The sequence below is a fragment of the Archocentrus centrarchus genome, chromosome 2 (genome assembly GCF_007364275.1).
Source record: "Archocentrus centrarchus isolate MPI-CPG fArcCen1 chromosome 2, fArcCen1, whole genome shotgun sequence".
Lineage (NCBI taxonomy): Eukaryota > Metazoa > Chordata > Actinopteri > Cichliformes > Cichlidae > Archocentrus > Archocentrus centrarchus.
The window spans coordinates 10663263-10683208 of record NC_044347.1 but is presented as its reverse complement, the minus strand read 5'-3'; the positions used below and the strand labels follow the sequence as shown (position 1 = coordinate 10683208).

At 43.8% G+C, this 19946-nt stretch overlaps 1 protein-coding gene across 1 annotated transcript in view; it reads left to right on the top strand.

The window, feature by feature from the left end:
* Nucleotides 1-19946, top strand: part of LOC115794835 (kinesin heavy chain-like) — a 32403-nt gene that overhangs the window by 7570 nt on the left and 4887 nt on the right. Inside the window, exons 4-23 of the mRNA XM_030750501.1 lie at nt 2924-3028; nt 3329-3377; nt 3482-3537; nt 3879-3966; nt 4767-4891; nt 4983-5087; nt 5183-5331; nt 8735-8883; nt 13653-13834; nt 14317-14385; nt 14471-14677; nt 14767-14919; nt 15011-15208; nt 15287-15404; nt 16750-16814; nt 17776-17885; nt 18398-18499; nt 18596-18656; nt 19674-19745; nt 19820-19924. Coding sequence (XP_030606361.1) covers nt 2924-3028; nt 3329-3377; nt 3482-3537; nt 3879-3966; nt 4767-4891; nt 4983-5087; nt 5183-5331; nt 8735-8883; nt 13653-13834; nt 14317-14385; nt 14471-14677; nt 14767-14919; nt 15011-15208; nt 15287-15404; nt 16750-16814; nt 17776-17885; nt 18398-18499; nt 18596-18656; nt 19674-19745; nt 19820-19924 — 2268 coding nt within the window. The remainder of the gene's footprint in view (nt 1-2923; nt 3029-3328; nt 3378-3481; nt 3538-3878; nt 3967-4766; nt 4892-4982; nt 5088-5182; nt 5332-8734; nt 8884-13652; nt 13835-14316; nt 14386-14470; nt 14678-14766; nt 14920-15010; nt 15209-15286; nt 15405-16749; nt 16815-17775; nt 17886-18397; nt 18500-18595; nt 18657-19673; nt 19746-19819; nt 19925-19946) is intronic.

The following is a 19946-nucleotide window of genomic DNA, read 5'->3' as shown; positions in this document are numbered from 1 at the left end:
AGCCCGGTTGAACGGCTGCTACATAAACACACATGAAAACGAGCAGTGTTCATACAACCTATGACGGTACAAAAATAAGGAAAAGGAAAAGGTCCGCCTCAATCCAAAAATGTCCGTCTGCAAAACACATCTCCCGCGCTCTCTACTGAGGAGCGGTGGGCGCACACTGGTGACATCATCTACACAAAAAGGCCAGACTGTCGTAAAGAGACATCACAATTACGACTGTTACAAGATCCAGGCTCAGGGAGGGGCAGCCATCTGCTGTGACCGGTTGGGGGGAGCAAAGTCAATAGTTATTTGCTCTTGAAATTGATTTGTATACTAATGAGATTATGTAGGAGATTATGTGGATGCTGCACTACAACAAGAGAATAATCTACGCAGCCAGCCACGCTTCTTCTTCTTCTTTTTAGGTACTTCCTCTGGACCCTCGAGGTTGTTAACACTGGACTCTTTCTCTTGTTGGGTCTCCAGAGTCTCCTTCAGTGTCTCATTTTGGGCCTCACGATCATCTAGTTTGATCATGCTGGCCTCTTGGTTTTGCAGAGTCTCCAGCATAGACAGTAACGTCTGCTGTAGTTGGTTTTTCTCTGCTTCTGTTTCCTTCAGCTGGCTTGTGATGTCCAGTTTTTGCTTCTCTACAAGTTCCTTGTAGGAAGCTTTGAAGGTTTCCAGCTCTTCACTGAAGTTCTGTAACTTCAAATCATTCTCTTCAAGAAGGGCCTCACTGGTGCAGAGCTTAGTTTTGAGCTCTGCAATCTCACAGCGGGCTCGCTCTTCTTCTTCTTTGTGTTTGTCAGCCTCCTCTTCAAGCTGCTTCTGAGCCCTGAGGAGCTGCTCCTGGAGCTGGTTGATCTGCTCCTGCTGATTCTCACACTGGGTTTCTGAGGCAGCCTCTCTGGTTGCCTTGAGCTCTACAGAGTCTGTGTGTGGAGCCTCCATGGTTTGTGTTGAGGCCTCCACATGCAGCTTTGCAGCATGGTGGCTGCTCACTTCCTCCAGTGTATCACAGGTCTCACCTGGTTCACCAGTTGTGGGACCCTTACCTGCAACATCTGTTGCATTAGCAGGGCCCTCAGTAGGAGCTTTGCTCAGCTGAGCAGTGAAGTTCTCCTTCGTGTCAGACTCGGGTCTGTTCCTGCAAGCCTCTTCCAGCTGTTCTTGGAGGACTTCAATGGTGTTCTGTGCATTTCTTCTGCAGCAGTCCAACTGCAGCTCAAGCCAATTCAGCTGCACCTTGTACTTAGCAGCTTTGTGGTTTGCAGCCACCACTTGGTGGGGACTGCTTTGCTGCATTTGCAGAGCCTGCTGCAGTTGGGATCTCAGCATGTTGATCTCCTCTTTCTCATTCCGTGGAGGTCTGCCATCATTGGGCCTGAAGTTGGGATTGCCCTGATGATGCCAAGTCCCTTTGCTGGGTCCAGGGTTTCTCTCTCTAGGATTTGGGTTTTGCTGCCGATTTCTTATGTTGGGTTTGACAGCGCCCAATGGAGTCCCCACACCTGGTCCAGGGTTTGTTTCTCCAGGGTTGGAGTTGAGGTTTAGAAGCTTTTTGTACATGCTTCTGGTCATGGGTCTCCCAATGTCCATAGAAAGAATTTCTTCTGGAGAAAGTCTTCTTTGCATGGTTGAGTTGGTGTTTGCTTGCGTTTTCTGCATGTTTCTGGGGTTTGCTTTGGCAGCCGGCTCGTCGTGTGTTCCTCCTTTCGTAGGTGCACAGTTCTGAAGCACACTGAGCAAACAGAATGCACCAATTTATAGACAGACTGTGATGATCTCACTATGTCGTTTATGTATTTAAAGTCTGTAAGCTCACATTCCATTCCATTTGCAAATGTAATGAAATGTGAGACATCAGAGGCAACAGAGTGCAAATGGAATGTGATAGACTTAGCAGGGAATCTGTTTTTCCTTCAAAATAAAACTTCCAACAAACCGACTTAAATAATAGTCTTTTATTTTGTAGGAGATGCTAAATTACCAATAGGAAGGCCAACTCTACCAGAGAACTTCAGGAAGGACACAAGCAGCTCAGAAACTTCAAGAAATGCTTCAGCATCAACATCTTCTCCTTTTACATCTATAAAAATAACTTTTATTTGCCCAACCAAATTTAGTCTTTGTCATATTAATGCCTGTCATAATGCAACAATGGGAGTTTAAAACCTTTCACGTTTAAGAGAATATAAGTTTATTGAATACTATGCAGTTGGGATCTTTGGTATATGGTGTAGGATCAAACTGTAAGTCTGGACAGGACAGGTTTTAAGGGGCATCCACTCAGGACACGCCATCTGCAACTTCAAATATATATATATATATATATATATATATATATATATATATATATATATATATATATATATAAGGCTCTTACCAGATCTAAAATAAAATAGGGAAATACATACTCAGATGAACTTCAAAACATGACATATTACAGTCAAACCCAACATTTTTTGCTGCTAAAGCTACTGAATCAGGGGTGGACTTAGTTTTTCACACACTGCTTCTTCATTTTGGTTTACGTTTTATTAAATAAATAATGGCACGGTGTAATATATCATGTGTTGTTGTTTGCCTCAGGTTGTATGTAAATAATTTAAAGACGTGCTAAGGACCAGATTTTTTTATTGTGTCCTCATATGTAAAACCTCAGAATTGACAGAGAGTACTTTTTTTACCATGATTTTTTTAAACACATCAGAGTATTTATTGAAGTCAATTTAATTCATGACAAGTCACCTCAATATGTTTTATATTGCAAGATCCAAGACCCATCAGTTTGTGATCTTTTAAGGAAGCTCTGTCCTGACCTTATATATATATCACAGTACATAAATGGATGGATGGATAAATAATAATGGTATGAGTAAAAACAGTGGCTGTCAGGTGTAATATCCATGTCTGTTGTCGTGTTCAGGGCAAACTGCACGACCCCCAGCTGATGGGAATCATCCCTCGCATCGCCCACGACATCTTTGACCACATCTACTCCATGGATGAGAACCTCGAGTTTCACATCAAGGTGAGAATGGAAGTCGTTTGCAGGTTATCTCCTGAAGGAAATGAATAAAATGTCATGTGTGAGTCACTGCCAGCATTTCCTGCAGCTTCCCTGCACTGGAGATCTGCAGCCTGTGGCCTTCTGAGACCTTTGCACACAAACTCTGAATGAATGGAAAGGCATGCTGAAAACACAACTGTGCCATTTTTGTAAAGCTTTAGTGTGAAATAAAAAGGAAATTGTGACATTTATGTGTTTAAATTGCAAAAATATTGAATTTAAGCTGTAGTGAAGGCTGTAAACCTCATGTTCCCTGGGCAGGTCTCTTATTTTGAAATCTACTTGGACAAGATCAGAGACCTTCTTGACGGTAAGAGAGGCCGTTTACCTCAAGTATTCGACACCCCGTTTTGGTAAAATGTCACTTTTAAAATCATCACGATTTGATCTGGATGATCTTTGTTCTGTGTGAAGTGTCGAAGACGAACCTCGCCGTCCACGAAGACAAAAACAGAGTGCCCTATGTCAAGGTTGGTAAGCTGAACGACAGCTTTTGATGCAGTCATCTGTTTCCTGCCTGATGATCCTGCAGGTTTAGGTTTTCATTTGTTAAGGACTAGTACAAAGAGGTTTATATATTTAATCTCTCCATATACCACAGCTGTACTCTCAGGTTTTCTCTCAGCACAGCAAATGTTTAATTTCAGATGTGGTCGAACGATTCAGGGATGATTACCATTTCAGTGAAATACACTTGTGGGGGGTTTACTGCAACAGCTTTTTTGGTTTTATGTGACTTCTGACTGATGTTTTAGACTCATCCTTATCCTGGCTGCTGATCATAATTCCAGCTAAGCATCTAAATTTTCAGGGCTGTACTGAGCGTTTTGTGTCCAGTCCGGAGGAGGTGATGGATGTCATCGATGAGGGCAAAGCCAATCGGCACGTGGCAGTGACTAGTATGTATTTTACATGTTAGCAGTCTTAGCATTGCTTTAAAGTGTTCCTGTTATTATTTTATACGCTCACTGGTCACTATATTAGGTACACCTTGATAGAACTGAGTTTTCCGTCAGAGCTGTCTAAATTCTTCATGGCACATAGATTTAACAAGGTGCTGGAAACATTCAGATTTTGGTCCGTTTTGAACTCAGCAGCTTGTCTTGCCTGCATGAGTAAATGCATTGAGTTGCTGCAATGCAATTGGCTGTTTAGATATTGTAACTATGTAGCATAAATTACAATTTTTTAAAGTTGTGAGTCTCACACAGCAACTCAAATACAGTCCCAGAATAAAAGTATGGAGTTGGAAATAAACATAGTGGGTCCTTTAAACTCTTAATGTCCATCAAGTCTACGATAAAAACAGATTAGCTTTCAAAATGAGTTTTGAAAGCTATCTTTCAAAACTAGCTTATGATATACTACAGCTGTGTCAGTGTGTCCGCTTTATTTAGTTTAGTAGCAGTGCTTGCAATCCTGCTGTGAGGGTTTTAAGGGTGTGCAAAAAGGACCAAATCTGTTATAGAACATCTTTATTTTGTCCTACTATTTCAAATAACTCATACAGGACAAGCTCCTAAAACTACTTAAGGAGTCATAAACACCCTATTAAATAAATTTATATTTTTTATCTATCATGAAATCTTAAAAAAGATTAAAAGCCTGGTACTACTTTTGAAATGTGCTGCAGCAGACCTGTAAATTATGCTTTCCTGGTTCCTTTTCTGCAATCGTAATTATTGTTGTTAATTTGTAGACATGAACGAGCACAGCTCCCGCAGCCACAGCATATTCCTCATCAACATCAAGCAGGAAAACATCGAGACGGAGAAGAAGCTGTCGGGGAAGCTCTATCTGGTCGACCTGGCCGGGAGCGAGAAGGTTGGTCCGAGCGAGTTTAGAAACGCAGAGTTAAAGTTTGCTCAAAGCTGTAAAGCTAATGGATGATCTGGGCGTTGGGTTGTTCGGATAGGTGAGCAAGACGGGAGCTGAGGGCGCGGTGCTAGATGAGGCGAAGAACATCAACAAATCTCTCTCTGCGCTGGGAAATGTCATCTCAGCTCTGGCTGAAGGCACCGTAAGTCCACCCTAATGCTCCTAAACAAAGAAGTATGAATTGGAGAAAAAGCTCAGTTCAGTTGATGAGATCGTGGCATCTTTGTTTTTTTTCAGAAAACCCACGTGCCGTACCGAGACAGTAAGATGACTCGGATCCTGCAGGACTCTTTGGGAGGGAACTGCCGCACCACCATCATCATCTGCTGCTCGCCGTCCGTCTACAACGAGGCCGAGACCAAGTCTACGCTCATGTTTGGACAGAGGTACCGCTTCTCTCTGATGTACTCAGTGCCAAAACAGGGAAGTGATACTTTCATCTGATACCTGCATCTCTGTATATTAGTAGATAAACACGTCATGGCAGGAAAAAGGTAACTGGAAGGTGACACCAGGAGTTTGCTCAGTTGTCAGCTGCTCAGTTAAAGAATTATTATTTTTTTTTAGAAATAGTAGTGTGCAAAAGTCTTCAGCCACCCCTCATTTCTTTATATTTTGTTAGGAAAATGGGAAATGGGTGCAGAGATTTGTTGAAACCTGTGCAAACACACATGGAAATACAGTATATAAGGCAAAAAACATACAGTTCTAAGCCTAGCAGAGCTTAGCTTTAAGCCTAAGTAAAATATAAATGCATTAATTATATGAACATTTCCACACATACAGAGGTCAAAACCATTATTTATACCAGGCGGTAACCATATTTATTTCTGCTGTATAGCTGGACATCAAGCACCCACTACAGGAACCGTTTACACTTCTACAAAGAGAAATTTTTAATAATTACAAAAAAAGCCATAAATATAAACAAAACAAGGTCAATCAGAAATGAAAGAATCTGATTCTTGTCTGAAGTCAGTTTGAATCAAACACAGAGTTGCTGTTTGTGTTTGTGGGAGAGTATCAGTGCATCCAGTTTGTCTGTAAAGGTGCACAGTGACTCATTTGGTGCAAACTAGCAAACAGATGGCTGTGAGTCTCCCGCTGTGCATCTGGGTTTATTTATATTTATAGACTCCCACACTGGTGCCTTCTTGTTTTTAACGTCCTGTAAAAAGTGACGCTGCTTTCATAGACCGCTTCGTTCCTCTAGATGATGCCGTTTCATAAAAGCGTACTTAGACGTCTGAAAAGATTGTAATAATTTATGATAAATATCCAGCTGAAGTCCACTGAGACTCGATCAACAAGTTCAGACTGAGCAGCGGCAGAGAGACTGATCACGCTGCAGCCCTCTGCTAAGAGGAAAGTCAATTAAATCTGAGATTTACATCATGAGAGGAAACATCTGCAGGGGTGGAGGTCTTCTGGGAGAAAACAGCGTGTCAGACTCACACACAGAACATGTAGAAAGCGACTGAATTAGATGAAAAGGTAAAAGAAAAAGGCAAAAACAACTGCTATAATTTGTCGCTTTAGTTCCAATAAAACAGTAAAAACATACATTATATTTGCAGCAAAAGCTTGTTTGATGCTTTATTCATCTGATCGTGCTGAGTATTGCAAACTTGTGTGCTCAGATTTACAAATTTCTGTATTTGTGGCTTTTTATTTGTATTTATTTGCCTCATATGATTTTAAAGAGAACTAAAATAACAAAGAGTAAAACAAACCTAAAAATGCTGGGTTTATACGTCCTAATCAGGGATTAACTTGAGACTTGGGGAAGGAGGAACCCTGCAGCTGCGCAGCTGTGATAAATTACAATGTATTTGTTTCCTTTGATTTTAACCAGCTGAACTGAACACACTGAGCAGTTAGTCGAGCTGTTTCTGTAGCAAGTATAATGGTGGATTTAATGAATGAAACTTGGAGGATCATCAGCTTAAATTCACAGCGACAACTTTGACCTAACCCAACAGTGATCATGAACACCCCTGCCGACTCTGCACCTGTCCTGCTAGCTTGAGGTGCAGTTTTTGTATTTTCCAGGCAACAAAAACGTGTTTATTTGGGATAAGGTAGTGCCTCTTGTGTTCACGTCAGCTGTCAGGTTTGCTATCCTATCCGTTGTCCTCTGATTCCCTGATTGTTTTCACCTGTTGATGATTGGCTGCACCTGTGTCTCGTTCCCCTGCTGTGTCTAATCCCTAATTGGCCCGGTTACTTCTTGGATTGGTTTCCTGCCTTCTGTGTGTTTTTTTGGATCCCCTGCTTCAACACACCTGAGTCAAATATAGAAGTCATTAGCAGGACTCTGGAGAACTTGACTGCATACTGAGAAGGTAATTCAGCCATTTGAATCAGGTGTGTTGGATCAGGGACACATCTAAAAGCTGCGGGGCACCGGCCGCATCTGCTGCTGCTGAACTTGTTGTTGAGGCTCTGTACCACATTGCAACAGGAAAAAGCTTTAAAAAATTTTTTTGTGTGCAAAGTCAGCAAACTTTTAAGGGGTTTTCGTTTGAGTAGATTTCTCTGGATTTTCTTTCTTTTTTTTATTGACCACTGAAATAAAAGTTCATTTAGAAAGTAGCACTATCCAAATTTGTACCAGCTTTAAACTGGCTAAGAGCTGGAAAGTAGCCAGGATCGCTCATGTACCATCTGCTTAAATACTCACAAACCACTTTATTAGGTACATCTTCCTAGTCATGGGCTGAACCCCCCTTTTACTTTTAGAGCTGTCTTAATTCTTCAATGCACAGATTCAGCAGGTTGCTGGAAACATTCCTCAAAGATTTTGGTCCATGTTGACATGACAGCTAGCATCACACAGTTGCTGGAGATTTGTCGACAGCACACTCATTATGAGAATCTCCCGTTCCACCACATCCCAATGGCGTTCCAATAGATGGAACAGGAGGTCGGTGCTTTCCTGTTGTACACGCCAATCCTGCCGTCCAAATGTCACAGCAGAAATCGAGACTCCTCAGACTGGGTGACATTGTTCCAATCTCCTGCTGTCCAGTTTTGGTGAGCCTGTGTGAACTGTAGCTTCAGTTTCCTGTTCTTAGCTGTTGGGAGTGGCTGATGTGGTCTTCTGCTGCTCTGCTTTCAGAGATGCTCTTCTGCATACCTTGGAGGAAACTAATGGTTATTTCAGTTACTGTTTCCTTCCGATCACCTTGAAAGTTTCCCCCTGCTGCCTGACAACATGTGAACTGGTACCCCCACCTGCCAAATCTCACTTCAACCCTGATCCATTACTGTAAACTGGACCGCAATACTACTAATGACCCAGTTTTGCCTGCATCCGGTATAACCTTTAAATACGATGAAATTATCAACATTGAGATAACTTGATTAATAAATCTCCCCAGTGTTTGAAATTACCTTCTGCTTAAAGACAAGTTTACTGAGTTTATGCTCTCTCCTTCTGTAGTGTTAGCTAGATCTTTAAGATAAGCACATCCTCTGCACCTTTACTGATGTCTGAGTGCATGAATGCAGGACAGGGATGAGAAGGAAAAGAGGATGTGTGCGGGGAGTGTAGGTGGGACCATGAGGACAGTCAGCATCTTCATGACATCAGCTGGAAACAACATCAGACTGTAGCACATGAGAACTTAACTCACTTGGTATTATTGTGTTAGAACTTTAATGTCAGATTTAACGACCGATTAGCTGAAGGTCCCGGAACAAGCTGCCAATAAAGTCTTCTAATAAGCCAGCACAGTGACATTAATGAAAAAAAAGCTAACTCACTTACCATCTGTGTCTGTTCAGAGCGAAGACCATCAAGAACACGGTGTCCGTGAACCTGGAGCTGACGGCCGAGGAGTGGAAGAAGAAATACGAGAAGGAGAAGGAGAAGAACAAGAGCCTGAAGAGCATCGTCCAGAGGCTGGAGGCCGAGCTCAACCGCTGGAGGAACGGTGAGATGGAGTGGAGAGGGCTGACAAAGGAAAGAGCAGCTGTGAACCTCTGAATCTAGATCAGTGGTTACACAGTGGGGTGCTGTGGGAATTTGTGACAGCATGCGTAACTGTTGCATCACACAGCTACACAGTAAGTTAATGAATAGACAGCTCACTGTTTCGGTGCCTTGTATGCATTTCTCATTTCTGTACGTTAAAAAACATTCCTTTAAACAGAGCACACCAGAGTTGCTGCATGGTGGGATTTATTGCAGAATTGCACATAAAATATCCCGATTAAGAGCCAGGAGGATGCGGCCCTAAAGAGGCACTTTGACACTAATAATCCTATCCAAACCAGAGGCAGCAAGACTGTTTGTTGGCTTGTGTGAAAGTGTGTGATAAGGTGATAGAGCTGCATTAAAGGAGAAACCTTACACAGTAGCAGCTGCACTCCCCTTTGTGTGTTTGATTTCAAACACAAACCCTTTGGATACCACTGATCTCGAGCCAATCAGTCCATTCACTGAGCCCAGTCTGTCACATTTCACTTCTAATTTATGCATCTTTGTCCTTTTTATTTCAACACTAATCTGTCAAATACTACTTAAGTAAACGAGTGATGGGTAGGTGGAGGGTGGGATGGACCGGTGGACTTGTACTGGACTGTTCCAGATCCTCACTAAGATAGGATGTCCCCCCAAACCACAGAGTGTGATTGAAACAGTGATCCACCAAGGCTACGCTCTCTCTTCAGCACTGTTTGGCATCTCCTTCGGTACACTTCTGAAGCATGTTTTTAGTCCTGTAAGGGAAGGGATCTACCTACACATTAGATGATCAGAAACCAAAGTGTGCAGGTCCATCAGTGGAGACATTGTGCTCACTGATGATGCAGCAGTGCTGCACACAGCGGGACGTCCGGAGGCTGATGGATCGGTTTACACAGGTCTGTTAGGACTTTGGTCTGACCATCAGTCTGAAAAGAACAAACAAAAGAAGAAAAACAACATGATTGGGTGGGATGTTGAGGTACCACCAATCATCACTGAACATTATTTTGATCAGTTCATCTACTTGGGTTTCACAATCACTCAAACCCATCAGGAAGGCTGCATGCAGTAAGTCTTACCTGCCTCACTGCACCGGGAGAACACCAGACTGACAACCAAGACCAAGATGACCGTTAACAGTGAGACCTGGATGACTTACGCCAGGCAGGAGAAAAGTCTTCTTTTTTTCATGCTCTTGACATTGACATGGCAGTTCAGTTCATTGTTATTTATCCATCCATCCATTTTCTTTCACTTACCCAGTTCAGGGTTATGGGAGGGACTGGAGCCTGGAGCGAGAGGTAGGGTACACCCTGTACAGGTCGCCAGTCTGTCACAGACTGTGGGAGGAAACCGGAGTACCCGGAGAGAACATGCAAACTCCACACAGAGAGACCCTGACCAAATGGTGGATTTGAACCCAGGGCCTTCTTGCTTTGAGGCAACAGTGCTAAGCACTGTACCACCATGCTGCCTATCATTGTTATTTACAGGATATAGCGCTAAATCACAACAGTCACCTCAAAGTGCTTTATAATAGAGAGAAAACACCACCAATTAGACGACCCCCCCCTATGAGCATACGCTTGATGACAGTGGGAAGGAGAAGCTCCCTTTGAACAGGAAGAAACTTCCGGCAGAACCAGGCTCAGGGAGGGGCAGCAATCTGCCGCAGCTGGTTGGGGGTGAGGAGAGGGAGACAGGACAAAAGACACACTGTGGAAGAAGCCAGGGATTAATAATAACTAATGATTAAATGCAGAGTGGGGTATAATAGCTGCTACTTTGTTTTTATGTCACCTTTTTCCTTCTCAGTTTGTGATTTTTGTTGTTAGTTGAATGCTTTTTGCTTTGGTTTCTGCTCTGTACAAACCCTGACACACACACACACAGAGGGAGAGCGATGCTGCTGTGAGTAATTAGTATTTCTGTTAGTCATGCGCAGCCCTAATTTAAATGGCCTGCTCTGACAAGCAGAAATAAAAGAAAAAAAAACTGGATGGTGGTCTGAGAAGCGAGCAGCTGCTTTATTAACCTCACACACTCTGGATTTGCTCTGCGATTTAATCGTATAATTATTTTTAGATGAACCATCCCAAGATATGAATCAGCAGCTGTAATAATGTGTCCAGTCAGAGCTGCTCAGCCCTGAATCTCACACCTCATTATGCCCGTATGTGTAGATTCTGTGTAAACCTACCATGAAGGACACAATGCTGCCTGTTTGTGTTTCCACATCACACGTCCGCCCTCTCAGCTGAGGCTGCAGGAGCTCCTTCACAGCATCCCCCCCCCCCCCCCCCCCACCCCCCCACCCACCCATCTTGTTGCATTGTAACCACTCCTCCTCCTCTCGGTCCTCTCTTTGCTTTAATGCCTCCCTCCCTTCACCGCCCCCCCCCCCACCCCTCTCTGTCTGTGGCCATTGTTGCTTCTTCTTTTTTTTTAAATGTTTAATTCCCCTGTGGATGCCGATAACACCCCCCCCCCCCCCCCCCCCCCCCCCCCCCCCCCCCCCCTCCTTGAAATCAAATCAGCTAAGCTGCAGCCTATAAAAGCCTCCCCGCATGTAGAGGTAGCACACTCACACACTCACACACACGTTATGCTGATACAGTGTTTCTGGTTTGAGTCAGCCGCTGGCTTTTTGCCAGGTCGTTTAAAAGGAAGCAGTCGGTCCTCTGCTCCATCTCCTCATTAGCTGCTGGCTTTCATCACAGTCAGAAAATCAATAATTACAGAAACACTGGGGAAGTCAGGATGATTATCATTTTTGCTCTAATGTATGCGTGCAGCATAACTGATGCAGTTTTTCCTCATTGCCCTGAAAGAAAATCAGCAGAATTGTGAAACAAAGTAATAAATTGTGGTTTAATTTACCCAACCGTGAAATATATTTTTATTTAACAAATGGCCAGAAATAACAGAAACTGTCAATTTAGGTAATCCATAGTCACTAATTTAGCTCTATGTGGATCTGTTGTGCGAACGTAGCCTGCCCCCAAAGCTCCATTTTGAGCCAGGAAATAAATCATGTATTTTAATTATCTGACACTAAACTCAGCTGATAGATTACCTAGTTTGGTTTGATAAATTACAGTATGTTAGAGTTATCTTCACTGCCAGGAAGAAAAAACGCTCCTTTGGTGTTAAAAGACTGTTGTTGGGATTTTACCACCATACACGCTCGTTGCATTTGGTCATGATTAAGTTTGCCACATTACCAGCTGGCTACATTGTGACCATTTGACTCTTGAACACTTTGGTGTACAGAGAGGTCATGGTGGACCCGTGCTGAGAGTTGGTATGAGGTGTTTGTGTTGATACGCTGTGGTTGGTTTTGTGCTTTATGTCCAGACGTCTCCACTCTGGTCTCGTCTGTCCAAAGAACACTGATCCAGGAGTCTTGTGGTTTGTTCAGATGTAGCTTTGCTAACCTAAGCTGTGCTGCCATATTTTTTAGAGAGAAGAGGCTTTCTCCTTCCAAACAATTCATACTTGTTCTTTTTCAAATCGTGCTGACGTGAACTTGAACGTCTAACTGTTGAATCTGAGGTGCAGCTCTTGTGTTTTTGCAGCACCGTCTGAGGTTGCTGTAGGTTCTTGTATCTTTCTTATTGTTGAATCATGAACTTTGACCTTAACTGAAGCAAGTGAGGCCTGCAGTTCTTTAGGTGTTGTTCTGGGTTCTTTTGTGACCTCCTGGGAAGGTTCAGCACTGTTCCAAGTTGTCGCCATGTGTGGATAACAGCTCTCACTGTGGTTCACTGGAGTCACTGACTTTGTTTCTCCGATGATTCTTTGGTGTGATGTGCTGCTTTTGAGATCTTTTAGCCTGCTTCACTTTGTCAGACAGCTTCAACTTAAGTGATTTATTAGGCCTGGGGGTGGCCAATGAAACTGAAACTCTGGTTAATCACAGTTAATTCATGATTTAACAAGGGGGGGTAGTTACTTTTGCACACAGGGCCAGGTAGGTTTGGATAGCTTTTTTACCCTAATAAATGAAATGATTATTTAAAAATTGCATTTTGTATTTACTCGGGTTATCTTTTTCTAATATTAAAATTTATTTGATGATCTGAAACATTTAAGCGTGAATGCAGAAAAGGGGCAAATACTTTTTCACAGCATCGTATATGAAGAATGGATATAACCTGAAAAGCCAACACGGGAGTACTTTCAAGCCCGCACTCTTTCTAAGGGGGCATCTTTGGTCGCAACAACAGCTGCGATTGTACAATCATATCAGAGGTTCCTGGGAAAATGACCTCATTTATGACCTCAATAAACACTTTCCTGATTAGTTATTGTCTTAATCATTAGTTTCAAGTCTTGTTTAATACAACATGAGGTTCGTTTGGTAAAAATGCCATTTAGGGTAAAATAAACAATAAAACATGCTTTTGGGCAGACATACCTTGTGGTGTCTTTCTGATTCTCAGCTTGGTTTTAACAGCTGGTTTCAAACACAAAATGCATGAATTGAGGCTTCATATCACTGCTGGCTTTTTTTTTTTTCTTCATTCAACAGTTTAAACATGGCTGCTGGTGCAGCGTTTAATGGTGTGGAGTAAGGTTTCCCCACAAAATTAAGTTAATATGAAATGATGCACTGAGACGTGACGTAACAAATGTCACAATCAAAGCGTTTAAAAAGTTGTCACACTAACTCGTGCATACATGATGATGGGTAAATGAGTGGAGTATCTAACAGGGGAGCTTTTATCACAGGGGAGAACGTTCCCGAGGAGGAGCAGCAGAGCTCTAAAGATCAGAAGAGCAGCGAGCCGTACGACAACACTCCCATCATCGACAACCTGCTGCCGGCTGTAGGAGGTGTCTCCGTCTCCAGCGACGAGAGGGGGAAGTACGAGGAGGACGTCAGGAACCTGTACAAACAACTAGATGACAAGGTGAGGAAGAGGAGAAAGCCGAAGCTGATTTCTCAAAAACTTTCCATTGTTTATTGTAAATATGTCATGTATACAAAGCCTTAAAGGGGACCAGTTTAGTTTATTTCAAGCTCCATCTCTACTAGAGGAGCTTTGCATGTTTCACAGTTCAGAATAATCCTCGTTTGTGGGTTTTGTTGACGCCCCTCAGTTCATCTTCTATCCTTTAAACCAACTCTCTTCTGATTGGCTGGCTCTCTGAAACAATCGAGTTGAACAGCAGATGGGCGGGGCTTCTGTGCCTGAAATGACCATATCATTGATATCACCTCTCTGTGACAGACCCAGGAGTAGAAAATCTTGTTTTGAGCAGTCTGAAGCCCACAGCTACTGGCTCACAGGGATCACATGTACACATACTGACCTCATTATTTCAAACTCTTTAATATGAGCATTAATCTAAATTACTCCTGAAACTCTTTACTTTTCATTATTTCCGACAGGACGATGAAATTAACCAGCACAGTCAGCTGGCTGAGAAACTCAAGGAGCAGATGATGGATCAAGAGGAGGTTTGTCTCCCTCTCCGAGCTCATGAAAATTAATGTGCAGTATGTCTGCACATTTCCTCCAACACACTTTTTTTTGTCTCTACAGCTGCTGGCATCGACCAGACGTGACTACGAGAAGATCCAGGAGGAGTTGTGCCGACTGCAGACGGAGAACGAGCTGGCCAAGGAGGAGGTGAAGGAGGTGCTTCAGGCCCTGGAGGAGCTGGCTGTCAACTACGACCAGAAGAGCCAAGAGGTGGAGGAGCGAGACCGAGCCAACGTACAGCTGACAGAGGAGCTGCAGCACAAGACGGTGGGGTCGTGACTTTTCTGAATCCACACAGATGAAGCGCACTGATGCAGAAACACCCTGACAGTGTCTTCTGTGGGTTTTGTCTTCAGGCGCTGCTGTCGGTGCTTCAGAGGGAGCTGAGTCAGCTGCAGGAGCTCAACGGCCTGCAGAGGAAGCGAGCCGCTGAGGTCCTCAACCTGCTGCTGAGAGACCTCAGCGACATCGGAGCCATCATCGGCACCAGTGATGTCAAGACTGCTGCGGTGAGGATGCATGTGTACATTACTAAACCTCAACCTTCCCCAAAACAGACGCATGAACATCTAACCTGCCCCGTCCTCCTTCCCCTCCCAGTCCTCAGAGATGAAGGGGAACGGCTCGGCGGTGGAGGAGGAGTTCACCGTCGCTCGCCTCTACATCAGCAAGATGAAGTCTGAGGTCAAATCTCTGGTCAACCGTAGCAAGCAGCTGGAGAGCACTCAGGCCGACGCCCACCGCAAGATCCAGGCCAATGAGAAGGAGCTGGCATCCTGTCAGCTGCTCGTCTCCCAGGTAAACATCACCTAATGTCAGCCAACCGTCTTCCCTCAGGTTTGTTAGGCTGTCACTCACGTCTTGTGATCCCTGCAGCATCAGGCCAAGATCAAGTCTCTGACCGACTACATGCAGAACATGGAGCAGAAGAAGAGGCAGCTGGAGGAGAGTCAGGACGCTCTGACCGAAGAGCTCGCCAAACTGCACGCTCAAGGTTGGTCCTAGAAAGCTCCAGAGACCCTTTAAAACCAGAGGAATTTATGGAGTTAGGCAGCAAAGGCACTATTGTCCAAACCACAGCTGAAATCTGAAGGTTGTTTTCCCGTATATTTGACATTTTTTCCCAGCATGTTTTGGAGAACTCTGAGTATATATATGACTATATCCACTTATAATCATTACTGTCTCAATAATCATTATTTAATCAGTGTGTTTGTCAGGTTATGTTTACATCACAGAAAGCACTGAACGGTGATCAATAAGGGAATAACATCTCTCTGCTGTCTAAACATGTGCAGTATGTGTGGGGCTAGAGACCAGCCATATATGTAGTCCCCAAAGGTGGAGGAGAATAGAAGTTATAGGTATTCATGTGCCAATATTTAAATCTGCATCTCTATCTTCAGACTCAAGATATGAAGGATCATACTTTTTTATGTTTTATCATTGGAGAATGGGTCCCTGAGGGAAGAGACGACGCCACCACCATCTTAATAAAATGTCATCCTCTTCCTCCTCACTTCAAGCCTCATCTCCTGAACTGAAGTCAGGGCTCTAACACACAAAAACACGCATAAATGTGTGTATTTATTCCCGATGTTGTCGCCATTGCTTGGATCAGAACAGCTGATGAGCTAAACAACAACAGCTGGTTGTAAGCTAATGTTAGACTCGAGTGTCCTATAAATCACACTTTGATAAACAGTTTGATTAGTTTGACTTTGTTCACCAAGTGTCTGAGCCCAACAGTGTTAGATGCACTTAGAAAGTTTCACTAACAGCAGCACTTATAGGCAGAAAAGTTCAGGATATCCTCAACAACTCACCTCAGTGTCGCTGTCATCGGACAGAATTGAGCTTCTCTGACTCATCGACTCGCATCGGACTCCTTAAAGTGTTACAGTCTCCTCCAGGGTAAATAAAGGTGGCGTTGACAGCTGAGGTAAACAGTTCACTGACAGCCTTTTCCTCTGGAAAACTACCCAGGAAAGATCCGGTCCGGAGTCACTTTGCTATCTGGGTACAGTCACTACAGATGAATGGTGACCAGAGTTTTTGAGGTGACTTGTAGGTAAAACATAAAATACAGCAAAATATTTAATTGACTGTATCCGTGTTTTATTTCCTGATTTAGTGCTAAATGCTGATATTCAAATATGTTAAAATATAACAAGATTAATTTCTTACACAAACAGCAGTAGAAACATGGCCGTTGATCTCTGCTCTGAGAGTTTCTTTCAGTAAACTATGCTACAGTTTGAAGCTTGCGAGTTTAGATTACTGAGTAAATTCAGTCTCCACCTTCAGTTTTTGACACGACTTCATTGTTTTGTTTTTAGAGAAAATGCACGAGGAAAAGGAGAAGGAGGACATTGGCAGAGCGGACGGAGACGATGACATCAAGGTAAAAAACAAACATGGTTGTTTGTTCACAGCTCAAAATGTGATTTTGAGTCTCAAATGCACTCATAGAAGAACTATGGTGAGCTGATCATCTCAGTCTGGCCGCTGACATCCTAAACATCTCCCCAAAGCTCAATAAAAGCTGTAATGTGCTCCCAAAACTGAGCACGCTACATTTTCTGTCACTTACCTGGGTCACGGAGGCAGCAGTCTAAGCCAAGAAGCTCAGACCTCCATAATTTGTTATAATAAATACTAGAGTTCTGATGATGGACTTCAACTCCACCCTCTGATACTGCAGCTGGAAAAGGTAGTCCTTGCTCTCCTCTGCAGGCTTGGTGAATTCAGTGTAGTAACACTTAAACCAGTTCTACAGGTTCTGCTTCAAGGGGAACCTCCTGCTCACCTTCAAAGCAGAACTCAGACTACCGTCACCAGCTGTGTTTCACCACAACGGCGACTGGATCAGCCCACTTGTAGGGAAACACTTATTCCGACTGCTCCCTTTAGGGGTCGCCACAGCGGATCAACTGCCTCCATCTCACCCTTTCCCCCAGCATCCCCCTCTGTCACACCGACCCCTCTGCATGTCCTCCTTCACTGCATCCATGAATCTCATGGCCACAGTTGAGGGCAGTAGATCAAGTAAATTCTGTTTGATCTTCACACTCAGCTCTCTCTACACCACAGCAAACTCTTATAGTGTCCACATCAGTACAGTCTGTCTGTCACTCACTCCCTGAGCAAGACTTTATTGTACTCGAACTTGAGGCAGCAGCTCATTCCCAATCCAGGCACTCCCTAAAAACCATGGTCTCAGATTTTGAGGCACACATCTGAGGCTCCATCGATGGCCTCGACAGAGCCAGCAGCATCACATTGCGTACTTGTTCATAGGTTTATCCAGTATTTAAGAAAAACATTGCCCACCCCTGCTCTAATGCTTTATGCCGTGTCTCCAGAAAACGCTGGAGGAGCAGCTGGAGAACCACAGGGAGGCTCATCAGAGGCAGCTCAGCCGCCTGCGGGATGAGATCGAAGACAAACAGAGGATGCTGGATGAGCTCAGAGAGTGAGAAAACATCACACGCACACACAAAACCACTCTGAGGATGTAACAGCACAGCAGACAGAGAGGTAGCAGACAGGCGATGGGAACTCAGAGGTTTCACAGAGACTCTTAGGGGAAACCCACAGATGTGCTCAGGTTTTTAAGATCTGAAGCCGTTCTACACAACTCCTGATCTTTCCTATAAAGTTCAGGCCATACGCAGACACACGCATATCCATTTTTAACATTCACCTTGGCCCTCGGAGTAGGGATGTACCGCTCAAGTCTGTCTTCAAAGGGGGACTGCTGAGGAGAGGCAGCAGCTCAGAGAGCGAGTGAGTGCGGCGCTGCTGCCTGAAAGGGATCAAAAACGTGGGTTCAAAGTCAGCTTCCACTTCAAAAGAAAGATTTAACATGACTAGAAAGTGACTTTGAAGACCTCAGCCAGCAACTTAAATGGCTCTGAATAAACATGCTTCGATTCCAAACCACAGTTTGAAAGCATATTATTAAAACAGTTTTTCCCCTCTCAGTCTAAACCAGGGTCTGTTACTGGAGCAGGAGCAACTCATGTCCGACTATGACAAGCTGAAGGCCGAGGAGCAGGAGAAGGATGCAAAGCTGCAGAAGCTCATGTAGGTGAACACGGGCATCCACCTGCACTGATATTAGAGCCATTTTAGACCATTTAAATGTCACAGGGTTTGATTATTGCTCTGTTTTCTGTTCAGACTGCTGAATGAACAAAGGGATCAGGCTCGAGAGGACCTGAAGGGTCTGGAGGAGACTGTGGTGAGCCTCGCTGAGCCCCCATAACCACTGTCACCTTTGAGATCACAGTCGTAACAGCTGTTCTAACTTCAGATGTCTATTTACTCAGATGACAAAGCAAACAAGCCGTTTATTCCCGAGACCTCCATACAGGCTCACTCATGAAAAACAGTGCAGTGTATTATATTTTATGACAGTGAAGGAGAGTGGGAGCATTAAAGAAATATTGCTGGGAGTGCTGACGTGATGGTCCCTGATTAGAAGCTCTGTCACAGAAAGAAAAAGGGCATGAAAGGCAAGCTTCCTGCCTGCTCCACTTAAACGAAGCCGCAGTAACTCCACACCGATTTATAGGTGCCACAGAAACGAGTTCTTCTGCTGACTGTATCCTCTGTGAGCAGTAAATATAGACAGAACCATGTCGTGTCTCGCCGCTGGAGATCCATCTTACACATCGCTGAGTCACTACACTTGTTGCAGAGAGAGATCAGTGCTATTTGAGCCGCTCAGAGGCCTGTTAGCGTTGATGACATTACCCCACAACAAGTGCTTTCCAAGGCTGCGGATGTCATTTGTCAAAATAAAAAAAAAAAAAAGGTCGACTCAGCCCAAAAACAGCTGAAAAACTGAAAAAGGCATTGAAAATGGCTGGCCTAGACTTGAACTTCAACCTTAAAGATAGGAAGGAAACATCATAGCACGAACCTGATTTTCACTGTTTCACTTCTCACACCTGCAGTCTGGGGTTGTGGCACCATGTTTGGCTTTAGGTGCAAGTCAGTACCAGTCAAAGGTTTGGACACACTCACCCATTCGTGTGACTGGTACTGTATAAATGTCGATATAGTCATATGAGTAAGGGGAGGAAAAACACTTTTACTCTTCCTTGAGAATTGTTTGCTTCACACTACAGAGATCATCAGTTGCGCACATTCACTATCCTTCAAATAAGTAATACCTCTGATATGCAGGCTAAAGCTCACAGATGCCTAGCACTAAGTCATGGGTCTAACCTTCATTCCCTTCTTGTTCTGTCAGGCCAAAGAGCTGCAAACTCTGCACAACCTGCGCAAACTCTTCATTCAGGACCTCACTGCGCGGGTTAAGAAGGTAGATCTTTTACTGTTGACACGTATGACTGGTCATTTAGTGCAGTTTGGCATAATTTTTCTCTCCGTTATAAGAGTGCAGAGCTTGACTGTGAGGAGGGACTCAGCAACATTGCACAGAAACAGAAGATCTCATTTTTGGAGAACAACTTGGAGCAGCTCACTAAGGTCCACAAACAGGTACGGCTTCTATATAGACACT